Source organism: Oryctolagus cuniculus, chromosome 12, assembly GCF_051225735.1.
Source record: "Oryctolagus cuniculus isolate XC-2025 breed Fujian yellow rabbit chromosome 12, ASM5122573v1, whole genome shotgun sequence".
Taxonomy (NCBI): Eukaryota; Metazoa; Chordata; class Mammalia; order Lagomorpha; family Leporidae; genus Oryctolagus; species Oryctolagus cuniculus.
In genome coordinates this window covers 75,014,339-75,028,169 of record NC_142878.1, presented here as the reverse complement: position 1 = coordinate 75,028,169, position 13,831 = coordinate 75,014,339, and the positions used below count along the sequence as shown (strand labels likewise).

Genomic DNA, 13,831 nt, shown 5'->3' with positions numbered 1-13,831 from the left:
TTAAAATGCAGAAGAGATATGATAGCTAATAGATCTTATATTACATCAGACATTAAAGAGATTCCTAAAAATATAAAAAAACCACCTCTCATTAAATTTGTTTTAGAAAATAGTTATTTTTCAATTAAAATGTTATATTTAGCATGTATTCATTTAATAAATTAATTAATATTTTGTTGTTTTAAGTAAAATATTGTAAATATCAATCATCATAACCAAAAAACACCAAAGCTCCTTGGGATCCTCAGTAGTTTTTATGAATATAAAGAGGGGGGCTGGCCTTGTGGTACAGCAGGTTGAGCTGCCACTTGCAGTGTTGGCATCCCACATTGGAGTGTTTGTCCTGATCCAGCTTCCTGCTAATGTGCCCATGCCCCAGCACCCTATTTGAGAGACCTGGATGGAGCTCCTGGCTCTCAGCTTTGACCTGGTCTGGACCTAGCTGTTATGGTTATTGGAGGAGTGAACCAGCAGGTGGAAGATCGATCTCTCTGTCTCTCCCTCTCTGAGCTCTGCTTTTCAAATAAATAAATCTTAAATATTTATAAATATTATATTTATATATAATAAATATAAATGTTATATATAAAAAACTATATATATAAATGAAAAAGTCCTGAAACCAAAAAGTTTCTGAACCACTGAATGGAGAAGAATGAGTTTATGGGGCTGGCATTGTGGCATAATGGTTTAAGCTGCCGCCTGCAATGCCAGCATCCCATATGGGTGCTGGTTGGAGTTCTGGCTGCTCCACTTCCAATCCAGCTCTCTGCTAATGCACCTGGGAAAGCAGCAGAAGATGGCCCAAGTCTTTGGGCTCCTGCATCCATGTGGGAGACCCAGATGAAGCTCCTGGCCCAGCCCTGCCATTGCAGCCATTTGGGTTAGTGAACCGCTGGTTTGGATTGGAAGATCTCCCTCTATCTCTCTAGTGCTGCCTTTCAAATAGATAAATCTAAAAATAAAAAGATGAGTTCATTAAAAATGTAATACTTGAGCTCTGCTTGCGTTTAGGCTTAGAATTATGCATGAGAATAGCTAAAAATAGAACACAGATTTGCAGTCCATCTATGCTGGGGAAAAATTAATTTCCGAAGTGAAACAGAGCAAGACAGTGTTCATGAAAGCTTACTCGGAAACCCGGATAGGCCATTTCACCTTAGACCTGTGCTGTGTGTCATCTCACGGGATATTTTTTCCCTTAATATGTATTTGTTTGAAAAGCAGAGAGAAAAGGAGAGACAGACAGATCAATCTTCCACCTGCTGCTTCACTCCCCAAATGGCTGCAATGGCCAAGTCTGGACCAGGCCAAAGCCAGGAGCCAGCAGCTCCACCCACGTCTCCTCTGTGGGTGACAAAGCCCAAGCACCTGGGCCGTCCTCTGCTGTTTCCCAGGCGCATTAGCAGGGAGCTGGATCCAAAGTAGAGCAAGCCGGGATTCACCGCTGGCGCTGGTGTGGTTTGCTGGCAATGCAGGCAGCTACTTAAACCACTGCACCACGACGCCGGACTCGCCCGTGATGGTGACAGATGTTCTTCACGGGAGGCAGTGCTGCTGTACCTGCCCTGCTCTTGACTGCTGGGCGGCAGCAAAGCACTGCCCGGGCTCCATTATTCACCCCTCCTCTGGTTCTCGTTTCAGGCTCTCCTAAGTAGCCGGGAGGATTCCTCACAGCTGATGTTGGATACCAAATACCTCTTCCAAGTCACCTTTCCTTTTGCCCCATCTCCGCACGCTCTGGAAATGATCGAGATCCCCAGCAGTTTCAAGCTGGGGTTTCTCAATAGATTATAGACAGGAGAAAAAAGTCAGCGCCCTTTGCTCTCCAAACCTGAATGAAGGTCCAGTACGAGGGATGGGTCTGTTCACTGCAACTGGACGTGATTGGAATGGGATTGAGGAAGGAAAGAGTTCTCGCACATGAGCCCCACTCTCAGGCAGTGGTGCCGGAGGGTGCTGGGATGTTGGAAGAATGAACACGCAGCAGCTGCAGTGGGAGAAGCCCTGCCCCGCCCGAGAGCCACAGCCGGCTCGGATGGAGCTCCTGCAGGGCTCCTGTTTGCTTTCAGCCGCCTCCTGGTCTGTCCTGTCTTGTGATGCGGCCGCTGGGAGGCAGGCCTGGGGCCCCAGTGGCTCCCAAGCTTTCTAAGAATCATGGGAAGTCCAGATGCAGTAGGAAGCCAGGAATGGTCCAGGGCTGAGTTTTCTAGGGAGTTTGGCCACCAGGGCCCCCGGAAGTCCTCTTGCCCTGTGACTGCAGAGGGGAGAAGGGGTGTGGAGAGTTTGCTGAGTCATTGCCTGAAAACAGCCCTGCATAAAAAATATCTCCTATTTCAGACCTCTCTGGTTTCTAAGAGAATAGTCCATGTGAGATGGGGCGTATGAAGTATTTTATGTATACTTTTATTTAAAGTGAGTGCATCAGAACTGAATTGACATGCCGCCCACCGCCTTCTCTGAAAGATTTCTTTACATCTTCTCATCATGTGACTTCTCATTTTGTAGCATATTTTATGCAATCCCTTTGTTAAAAACTGTTTTAGTGATTGTCCTGATCTATTTATTTTTTAAATGTTCTACAAAAGGAATAGAAGAATGTGTGTTTCTCCAGTTTTACGGGAATCGGGTACTCCTGGGCTCCCCAGCCTTCTCGTCCACACCCAGCCTGTGCCCTTGGACACGCTGCTTTCCTGTCCCTCCGCCCTCTTCACGGGCAGCAGCCCCAATCCTACAGGCTCAGCTCAGGAGCCGGCATCCCTCGTGGTTGTGCAGTTCTGCCTTTCACCTTATAAACTGCTCCCTCTGGTTCATTTTGATACATTGTATCTGAAACAATGAAACGCAGGACTAACATTTTAATCAATAAAATAAATTGCAAATCAGGTGGGTCAGAGTCTTTGCATTGCCCAGAGATGACATGCCTCTCAGGTGCACAGTGTTATGCTTGTCTTAAACGGTCAAATTATAGATTTGTTTCACCTGGTTTAAAGTCGACAGCGTCGACAGCCGTGTTTAGAGGGAGAGCAAACACAACCCCAGTGCTGGTGCAGATTGTGTCTCCGGAGAGCTCCCAGCCTGCAGCCCGGGACAGGGAGACCTGAGGAGGCAGAGGAGTTGTTGTGAGGGGCAGCAGGGAGGGAGGAGAGAGGGAGGCGCTCGCCCCGTAGTCTAGGTCGTTTTACACAGTGGGCGGTGGGCAGTGCGGCAGCAGCCAGAGAGCCACAGGTGAATGTCGGGTGGCTCCTTGTGGTGGGCGCGCATTCACAGCGGCCAAACCTGCCCCACTCGGCCTCCTGCAGCTGGCAGAGAACCGGGCCCGAGGGGTGGGCCCCAGGGCTCTGAGTGGAACCAGCCGTGGGGATGGGCAGGAGGGGTGAGGGAGGGCCCCCGGGGTGAGCAGAGCCCGCAGGTGGGGAAGACAGGCAGCTGAGCCGTGAGGCTCAGGGGATAAGGAGATTAGAGGGCAGAGGCCTCACACCTTCGCCCTGCTCCTCCATCCAAGTGCAGGCCGTGGACGGTGTGTGTGGAGCTTGCCTCAGCCACTCGGCCTTCCTCGGCACTCCGGAGTCCAGGTGCGTGCGTCCTCAGGTGTTCTCGGGGCGCCCTCTGTGGGGCAGGTGCTGGTGCTGATGGTGATGGGCGTTTTCCATCAATCTGTATATTTCAGCTTTTCTACAGCTCATAGGAATTTATTTTGAAATCGTTAAAACTTGTTTTGTTTTAAAAGTAGTACTGGTATCAGGGAAAAAATAAAGCATCTTTAAAATCATTTCATCGGTTTTGAAAAATGGATCCAGATGATGCCTTCCATGAGGACGAAAGCGGGGGTTTTGTTGCAAAGGGTTCTGTAGCGGCCCTGTGAGATGCACCTGCTTGGTTGCGTGTCTCCGCTTTTTACTCTTTCTTGTGTGAACATCACAACCTACTTATCTCGTCTGCTATTGATGAATGTTTGGGTTTTTTCCCCCAGTTTTGGGCAATTATGAATTTGTTTGCTTTTGAGGAAATAGGCACTCATATCGGTTGAATGTATACCCAGGAATAGAATTGCTGGGTCAGAGAATGTGTGTTTAGCCTTTCTAGGCCCTGCGGATCGGTCTTCCACGGTGGTTGTACCAGTGTACGCTCCCACCAGCTGGGAAGGCAGTCCTGTTTCAGGCGTCTGGCGGGGCAGCAGTGATCGCACACTGGGGTTTTAACTTGCATGTCTGATAACTAATGAGATTGAGTGCATGTTCACATATTTCTTCCATATGAATGTCCCCGTGTGCAACATGCCTGCTATGTCTTTTCCCCATTTTAAAAATAGCTTTTATTGAGGTACAATGCGTACAACATAAAACCACTTTACAATGGGCATTTCACTGCCCTCTAGTCTATTAACAAGGATGTGCAACCTTCACCACTCTAATTCCAGAGCATGGCCCCAAAAAGTGATCCCATGCCCATTACACAGTCACTCCCACCCCCTCCCCTTCCCACAGCAGTACTAATCGGCTTTCTGTCCATTTGGATTTGCCTGGCCTGGACATTTCACGGAGGTGAAATCACATAATATGTGTCCTTTTGTGCCTCACTCCTTTCACATGTGGTATAGTGGTTTTTTTAAATTTTCATCCCTATTGGAATGTGTATCAGGGCTTCATTCTTTTTATTGCCAAATATATGACATTTTGTGTATTTATTCATGAATTGGAGGCCACTTGAGCTATTTCTATGTTTTGGCTAACATTAATGCTGCTACAAACATTGGTGTGCAAGTTTTCACATGACCATGAATTCTTAATTATCCCAGGCATAGGCCTAGAAGCGGACTTGCTGGGCCGTATGCTAGCATTCAGAGTACCTGCTGCAAGTGTTGTCCATGACTCAGCCAAGGTAACCCCGATTTACACGCTCCTGCAATGTACAGGGTTCATGTGCCCATTTTTGAGTTACTGAAGCACCACTTTAAAAAGTAAAAACTGGGTATACCCTATCTAACCAACAACAAGAGATTGCTTTAATTAATTCTGATACCCCTAGTATGGAATAATACTGAAGCAATTAGCAAAAAAGGCAGTGGATCTACAAGTAGTAACAGAATAAGCTAGGTGGGAAAAAAGTAGCTCAACAGCCCCATTTGCATAATCAATAACGTCGTATCTATGCGTTTGTGCCAGAAAAGTCCAGAATACAACACACCAGAACTACACACGAGAGTGGGAAAGCAGGACACTTGCCAAAGACTCTCAATGTTTGACTCTCTGACTGTGGTACTGGTCCTTTTAAAAATAAACATGTTTTTCGTTAGTCATTTTTAAGCCTAATATCCAGGCAAAACAGATGGCAAAGAAATGCACTTGGCCTAGGTCAGTAGGGGAAGTTTGAGAAGTCCTGTGAACCCCTGCTACAGAGCAGCTTCCTGTCAAAACTTGTTTAAGATGCGGACATTTGTGTGTTTTTCTTGCCCACATGCTCAGAGAAGTATCTGCTCGGTGAAAAACCCCCTCCTCCTCAAAATGGCTTGTTGATGATAAGTACACTAGAATGCACTACATTAAATTTAGCTCATGTTATAAATGCTCAATGAAAAACCGTAGGATCCAGAAATACAGTCACAGTGTGGCCCCAGTGCTCCTGCAGACGGAACGTGAAAGGAAGTCCTTCTGGGTGGCGGGACTGTAAGAGATCATTCTCTTCTCACACCTTATTGATGTTTCCAAACTCTCTTCCCTGAATGTATGTGACATTTATAGGTTTTAAATACTTGAGTGTGTGGCTTGCCCATGTTTAACCAACCAGGTCTAATAATACTAGCTACGTGACAGGATTCAGGGTTGATAGGACTTAAACATCACGGTCTCATTTAAAAGTGTATTTTCTGAGAATACTAATATAGAAGAACATGACATGCAACTTTTATAATTTGAAAAAACGGTGCAGTTCAGCCTTTATGAGCACCTCGCGCTCAGATCTGGGACATTCGCAAGCCTCCTGCCTCCCTTCCGCTTCTTCTGCACTCACTGCCCCGGTGCCTCCCGCCTCCGTGCCCGCGGCTGCTGCTGTCTTCCCAGCTCGCTTCCTGTGCTGCAGAGCACGGCCACCATCTCTGAGCGCCGTGATCTGCCTGCTGTCCCCTCTCTCTGACCCACTTCTGGAAGCGCAAATGCTGGAATAATCCCCCTGAATGACACTGCTCCCTCGCTTAAAACCCCCGCCTCCGTACTAATGCTAATGCTTGGAGGCCTCAGTGTCACCTTGCTGCTGGACATCTCTGCGGGGTTGGAGAGTGTGGACGGCCTTGACCACGCCCCTTCAAATGCTCGCTCTGCAGTAAGGGCTGTGCAGCCCCCCCCCCCCATACAGACTTGGGCCCCACCGTTGACCTTGAACTCCTCGGTGGATTCCCCTCCATTTCTGAGCTGTGGCATAGCTGCCCTGCCTCCCTCCTGGGTGGTTCTGAGAGGCCAGGGCTGAGCACCCCGTGGCAGTCAGTGCCTGGTCCCCAGGGGAGTACAGTGGGTCCCTGTCTTCCTTTGGGACCTGGAGCTTCAGTAACTGTGCCAGCAGCTGCCCCTTTGTGGCAAGAGTTCAGCTCAGCTCCTAGGCTCCTGTTCGCTCTCCAGCCCAGCGGTGACTTCTGCATGACAGGCATTCCTACCTTCCGAAAACACCCCTCGCCAGTTCAGCTCTGTTGGAATGTTCCGACCAGTGCCCATTACAGATAGAGGGAGAGACAGAGAGGTCTTCCATCCACTGGTTCACTTCCCAAATGGCCACAATGGTCACAGCTGGACCAATGCGAAGCCTAGAGCCAGGAGCCTTTTCCAGGTCTCCCATGCAGGTGTAGGGGCCCAATCACTTGAGTCACCTTCTGCTTTCCTAGGCCATAGCAGGGAACTGGATCAGAAGAGGAGCAGCTGGGACACAAGCCGGCACCCATATGGGATGCCGGCGCCACAGGCAGGAGCTAAGCCTGCTATGCCACAGCGCTGGCCCCTCATCGAATCTTAACATGGGAATAGCGATTGTTAAATTGAAAAGGCAAACAGGCTGCTCCCTGCCCCATTAACCTCCTTGACCTCCCTCTCCAGCAACATACCCTCAGTCTCCCAAACAGAAACCTAGGCCATATGGTGGGCATCTCCCTTTCTTCCCCATGGTGCCAACTCCAGCTCCGCCGCCTCCTTCCCAAGCATGCTCCCAGTCCTGCTGGCCAGGCCGTCATGGTGTCTCACCTAAACTGTTGCATTAGCTATCCTTGCTTTTTTCTCCACATCTCCTTCGTAAGGCTGCTGCTGCTCCTGCTGTTGCAGCCACTCACCTGGCAGCATGACTTCCATGGTGTGCTCATATTTCCAGTCTTGAGCTCTCGGCACAGTTTCTTGTAAGTCTCCTGACAACCCTGTGAGGCACAACTTCAAGGTCTCCGTTTGACATATGAAACAGATCTTCCAAGAAGTCAAGTAATGGGACCAGGACGGGGGCAGCCAGAGCTGCAGCTGCAGGCCCCGGGAGGTTTGGTCTGCCTGGGCTGGCCACCCTCCCTGCAGGGGCCTGGCCGGGTCAGTCCGTGGACTTCTGTGAGAACAGGTGAGGACTCTGCTTCTCAGCTGTTCCATCAGTCGAATGCTGCATGGCACGTACTCAGCCTCACGGCTTCGGCTGGGCTCAGGCTCTGCCACTCGCTGACGTCTGCCTTCCAAAGTTCGCCCCGAGGGAAGGCACGTTTTGAAAAGTGTTAAGTTCGAGTCTCCATGACAACAATGGGTTTCATGTGCAACCCACACAGAATGGACACCAAGCTACAGAGCTCAACGGGGTGCCTGCCAACCTGCCGAAACAGCCCGGGCCAGGTCAAGTTCGGCAAACCTGGTGTCTGAGCTTTCTCCCTGAGCAGTGAGTGGGCTGAGCTGCCCCAGCCTGTTGCAATAAGGGGAAGGTTGGACACGAACCCCGTCTACCTGACCCAGCCAGCAGGGACCCCGGCAGCCCCCAGAGGAAAGGGAGAGGTTGGGGAAAACTGCAGCCACTGGCTCTTCTCCCCACCCACTCCGCTCCCCTCTGCCTGTTACTGTGTTACAGCCTCCTCGTGGGTGAAGATGTGCGATCAGACCTTCCTGGTTAACGTGTTTGGCTCCTGTGATAAATGTTTCAAACAAAGGGCTCTGAGGCCCGTTTTCAAGAAATCTCAACAACTCAGCTACTGTTCAACATGTGCAGAAATCGTAAGTGCGACTTTTTTCTTTTTATAAGTATGGCAGTAGGTGGTTTTTAAATTTTTATTTATTTATTTGAGTGGCAGAATGACAGAGAAAGGGAGAGACAGGTCTTCCATCTGCTGGTTCACTCCCCAAATGGCTGCAATGGCCAGAGTTAAGCTGATCCGAAGCCAGGAGCCAGGAGCTTCTTAATGAGTCTCCCACAGGGGTGCCATCTTCTAGCGCTTTCCCAGGCCATAGCAGAGAGCTGGATTGGAAGTGGAGCAGTCGGGACTTGAACCAGTGTCCATATTGGATGCTGGCACTTCAGGCAGCAGCTTTACCCACTATACCACAGTGCTGGCCCCCCAAGTGCCACTTCTTAAAGCTTTGAGGGTGACTTGTCTTAAACTGGTGTTGCCTGAGAGTGCTGCTAACTGATGAGCTGCCCAAGAGCTTACAGGGCACACACATTTCCCATGCGCCAGAGCTCGGAGGCACAGTCAGTGCAGAGGCCCAGGCAGTGGCCCCGGGGTCCACAGTTCACGCCTGTCTCCAGATGGTTCAATAACAATGGTCACTGGTAGTGTGAGGGTCAGTCCATTTGCTTAGGAGTCCAAGCAGAAGCCTGCAAGCAAGTGCTCATGGAATGTTTGCACGGTCATTATTTCCTAGGGCTAATTCTTTTTCCTCTGTGGGCTTCTGCTTGGCAGGTGACCAAGCTAAGAGGCTGGAAGACAAATCTTGAGGGCACTTTTCAGGGTCCCTGTCCCAGCTGCATGTAGGTACAGCTCGATGGAAGACTCGCGGGATGAATTATACAGGGATTCAATAGTGAGTACAACGCTCAAAGAGTGCTTTCTAAGCCTTCAGGGAGATTGAGGAAGTGAAGACAAATGCTGGTGCTTTTCAAAGTACACAAAATCCAGTCCTCTCCAGAGGTGGCAATGCACAGGCTCCAGATCTTGCAGCAAAAAATAACGCACAGCATGGCTGGAGCCTTAGGAATCTGATTGGCAAAGCTAGGTTTCCATCGAGCAGCTCGGCAGAGCCCCCACCTGGTGAGAAGCGGTAAAGCACTCTTTCCAAAAAACTTCCTGAAAAAGCCCTGAATCTTCAACAAATTGCAAAACCACACATCAAACACAGGAGAGATGGTGTTCGCATTTCATCCAGCTGAAAAGGAAAAGACATTTTTTATCCTCTAGTTCCAGTGTGATTACATTTTTAAATAAATCCTATAAAACAAAGCAAAGCAAAGAGTGCAAGGTGGCGTCTAGAGGCTTGGAGACGGCACAGTAACCCTGAGGTCTTGTCAGGCTCTGTCTGCAGGGCTCTTGTTCTGCCCTTGGCTCTGCAAATCGCGAAGCCGAGGACACCTGGGGAGGGCTCCCCCTGCCCGCTGTTTGCTAATAACAGCGTCCTCCTGGAGCTGAAGGAGCCCAGCACCCCAGAGTTTGGGTCCACTGAGACACTGTGGTTTCTCCCCAGCTCGGAGGCCCTGCCTGCAGATCCTCTTTCAGGAGATGGTGACCACCAGGGGCGACAAAACAAGATAGGAGACAGCCAGGGACGGACAGCTGACTGTTCACAAAGGTGCCAAGGCCCCTGGAGGGGTATGGGGGTGGCCCCGTACCGCCCTGTACCCTGCAGAAAGATGGTGGGCCACGGCCTTCCCTCGACTTCTAAAAAGGAGTTAGCTCCCAGGCTGGCGCCGCGGCTCACTAGGCTAATCCTCCGCCTTGCGGCGCCGGCACAACGGGTTCTAGTCCCAGTCAGGGCACCGGATTCTGTCCCAGTTGCCCCCCTTCCAGGCCAGCTCTCTGCTGTGGCCAGGGAGTGCAGTGGAGGATGGCCCAAGTGCTTGGGCCCTGCACCCCATGGGAGACCAGGAGAAGCACCTGGCTCCTGGCTTCGGATCAGCGCGGTGCATCGGCCACAGCGGCCGTTGGAGGGTGAACCAACGGCAAACAAAAGACCTTTCTCTCTGTCTCTCTCTCTCTCACTGTCCATCCTACCTGTCAAAAAGAAAGAAAGGAAGGAAGGAAGGAAGGAAGGAAGGAAGGAAGGAAGGAAGGAAGGAAGGAAGGAAGGAAGGAAGGAAGGAAGGAAGGAAGGAAGGAAGGAAGGAAGGAAGGAAGGAAGGAAGGGAAAAAGGAGTTAGCTCCCAAGTGCAAGAAGGCGTCCTGCAAACCCAGCCTGGCCACTGAAGGCCACACAACGTCATCTCCAGGTGGCACCCCCGCCCCAAGGTGGGGGGATGCTCGGCTCTGCCTTAGGCGGAGGACAGCCGGGGGAGGGCGTGCCCTCGTGTGAAGCAGGCTGCCCAGCCTTGGTCAACACAGACACACAGACCCCCAGCCACCCACCACATCTCGTGGGGGTCTGACAGGTGCAGCCTGAGGGCGCAGAGATGCTGCTGCCATGCCGAGATGGCCCCTGGGTGGGTGTCTGCCACGACCCAGTTCTCATTCTCGCTCTGCTGTGTCATCAGGCTCCGGTGTGATGGCAGCCTCAGCCGTAACAACGAGCACCTGCTGTGTGCCACACACGGCTCTGCAGAGAAGGTCCTGCCTGCTCCCTGCAGACCAGGAGCCCCAGGCTCAGTGGAGGGAGGTCCCAGGCCAACAGCACAGCCAGGATCTGTCCCCCCCTCCCCGCCCCCACCGGCAGGCTGACTCACGCAGAGCCCTTTAGCACCTCGAACTCAGACACACATTTTTCCTTTTCTGTTTTACTTGTATACTGACATGAACAGTCATCATACATAAAAACACATGTATTAGTTTGAGTTGAAACGACATAGTTTATATAGTGATCTTTTATCAATTCTGTTTTGCACATCCATTTAGTAAAGTAGCATTAACTGAGCACCTGCTGTATATCAGCATTATGCTCAACACTGCGGGAAACCACAGATCAACCTGTACCCCTGCAAGGGAGCAGGCAAGTGGCAGCTAACAGACATCTGCTGTGTACGCAGAAGTCTGCGGAAGGTTTTCCTTCCCACGGCAACCGTCGGGTGCAGGGTTCCCAGAGAAGGAAATGGCAGATCCCAGACTCGAACCTGCACCACAACTGTGGATAGATCGAGGTAGGTGATTTCCAGCTGTCCTGGGACAAGCAAGGAGAGTCCGGGTTCTCAGGGGGGCAGGAGCACGGAGAGAGTGGGGGCAGCACCCAGGAGTCTGCTTGTCGGGGTTCACTCCAGAATGCGCTGCCTTCCCATTTCTGCGCAACCCATGCCCGGTCACAGAGGAGGACCCCAGCAGAAGGCAGAAGCTGGGTCACCCACGCCAAGTCCACAGGTCTGCTGGAGCCAGACTGCCTGGGGCCACATCCTGCCGTGCCTTCTTTCTAGGAGTGTGACCCCTGAGTGCTTAGTGAGCCTTGCCTCCCGATTGTCTTGTCTTCGGCAGGAGCCAGCTGCAGTCCCTCAAGCTCCTGATTGGGGGAAGGGGCGGGGAGTGGGGAGAGGAAGGGCTGCGTCGCTGTCCGGTAGCACACCACGTGCGCATCCGCTGGCATGTCACCTAGCATCTCCGAGCCTCAGTGTTCCCACCGGTGAAATGGGCATGACACTCCCTCCCCCGCGGGGACGCGCGCAGCCGCCGCAGCGCTGCCAGGGCGCCGGGCGGTGCGCCAGGGCGCGCCCGCAGGTGCAGGGGGCGCGGCGGGACGCGCGAGCTGGCGCGGGGGTCGCCGCCTCAGCCCAGCCGTAGCGGCGCGCGTCACGGCCGGAGGGCGGGGCGGCGGGGCGGCGCTCGGGGCCGCGGGACCGGGGCTGGGGCTGCAGCGCCCGCCGCGGCTCGGCGCCCGCTCACCGCATCCCCGCTCTCGCTTCCCTCCGCGCCGAAGATGGCAACCGACGGGCTGCACGAGAACGAGACGCTGGCGTCGCTCAAGATCGAGGCCGAGAGCCTCAAGGGCAAACTGGAGGAGGAGCGGGCCAAGCTGCACGACGTGGAGCGTGAGTGCGGGCCGGGCCGGGGGCGGCGCGCCGGGAGGCGGGCCGGGTGCACAGGGCAGGCTGCGGGCGCGCGCCGGCGCGGGGAGGGAGGCCCCGGGCCCGGCGCGCGGGCGAGGCGAGGCGAGGCGCGGGGAGCGGCGCCGGGGCCCGCCTGGGAGGCTCGGGATCCGCGGGCCGGGTGGCCGCCGCCGCCGCCGCCTGCCCGCCGCGCTGGGATGGCATCCCCGCCGCTGCCGGGCGCGGCGTCCGGGGTGACCGCGCGGCCTAGGCTGAGCTCGGGTTTTGTTTGCATCGTCGGCTTTCTGCAGCGCTGTGGCGTCCCTTGCCGAGGACCCAGACTGATCCCGAAACTGTTTTTCGCCAATCTCAACCCACTCTCCTTAGGGGGCGGGAGGCGGATGGGGAGGGGAAGCCGAGGAGCTCAGCGGACCCAGCCATTTCGGGCGTTTCTGGCCACTTCCAGAGCTTTTGGATAGATGCGGCGTGGTCGGCCCAGGCGGGCAGCGGCAGCCCTGTTTGAACGTGCGTTGTTACTGCCCAGCAGCTCGGGATGGAGAACCGGCTCTGGGCTGGTGGATGAGTGCGCGCGACAACAGCCAGCTTCGGTGGCCTCGGCCCCGTCGGCTGTCCTGGAGTGGCAGCTGGCTGCCCCAGCCGAGGTGCAGCCCAGGGCCAGGCTTGGGGAGGTCGTCCTACCTCCTCGCTCTGCAGCCCCGGGGGTGACTCGCTGAGCAAGGCCTCCACGAAGTGCCTGTGCACTCCCGCACCTTGTGCCTGGGCTCCCCTCAGCGCCTTTAGCGTTCCATTATGTTTTTGGAAAATCACTTGGTGGAAACAGATGACCTGAATCTATGGCATGCTATGTTTTCCTGGTGGGCGCTCTAAGCTCCTGTGTGGCGAATTAACCATAAACCCCAAATAGGTAGGCAAATTGCAAGTTAGTTTTCTTTCTTTTTAAGCTCTATTTATTCGAAAGGCAGAATTCCAGAGAAGGAGAAGCGGAGAGATCTGTTGGTCCACTTTGGCCAGCCTGAAGCCAGGAGCCAGGGGCTTCATCTGGTCTCCCCCGTGGATGGCAGGGGCCTGAGCACTTGGACCATCTTCTGCTGCTTTCTCAGGCTGTGTGAGCAGGAAGCTGGGTGGGAGGTGGAGCAGCCTCGATTTCAGCCGGCGCCCATGTGGGGTGCCAGTGGCACATCGCCCGTCACAGGAATTAATTTTCTTAATTGACAGCTTTGGTTCAGCTGCCGAGTGCACCATCAGGGACCCTGGCTCCTTCTGCCTTCTGCATACCTCCAAACACTGGCATTTGCCACATAGTTAAGATATGCTTGCCACAGCACCAGACATCTCTTCTAAATCCCAGGCAGGAAGAAGTGGGTGTGACTGTTTGCTCCTTCTTTTCAGGACAGCAGCACTTTGCCCAGAAACTCTCTTATCTCCTCCCAAGATTTCTGTGGGCGCTTCGCAGGCAAGACCAAGGCCACGTGGCCGCTGCAAGGAAGGCTGGGAAAGGGAGAACTGGCTGGGCCAAAGCTGGGTCTCTGTTACCAGGAGAGGAGTAGGGAGTGGGTGTTGAGAAGCATGAGCCGGGGCTGCCCCGTCTCCCCGTGCAGGTTTCTGCACCGTGCAGGTGATGAGCTCAGTGCTGGACGTGCTGAGAAGTCCAGGGACC

General features: G+C 53.4%; 2 protein-coding genes across 3 annotated transcripts in view; both read left to right on the top strand.

The window, feature by feature from the left end:
* The window catches only part of MYO5C (myosin VC), a 96,685-nt gene extending 93,804 nt beyond the window's left edge, over positions 1-2,881 (top strand). For both annotated transcript variants that reach the window (XM_008268992.5, XM_089309467.1), the window contains one exon: positions 1,645-2,881. In XM_008268992.5, the coding sequence (XP_008267214.4) occupies positions 1,645-1,797 (153 nt within the window). In that variant the 3' untranslated portion in view covers positions 1,798-2,881. The remainder of the gene's footprint in view (positions 1-1,644) is intronic.
* Positions 2,882-12,044: 9,163 nt separating this feature from the next.
* The window catches only part of GNB5 (G protein subunit beta 5), a gene marked incomplete at its 3' end in the record, with an annotated part of 36,698 nt that continues 34,911 nt past the window's right edge, over positions 12,045-13,831 (top strand). The window contains 1 exon segment of the mRNA NM_001082170.1: positions 12,045-12,156. Within this exon segment, the coding sequence (NP_001075639.1) occupies positions 12,045-12,156 (112 nt within the window).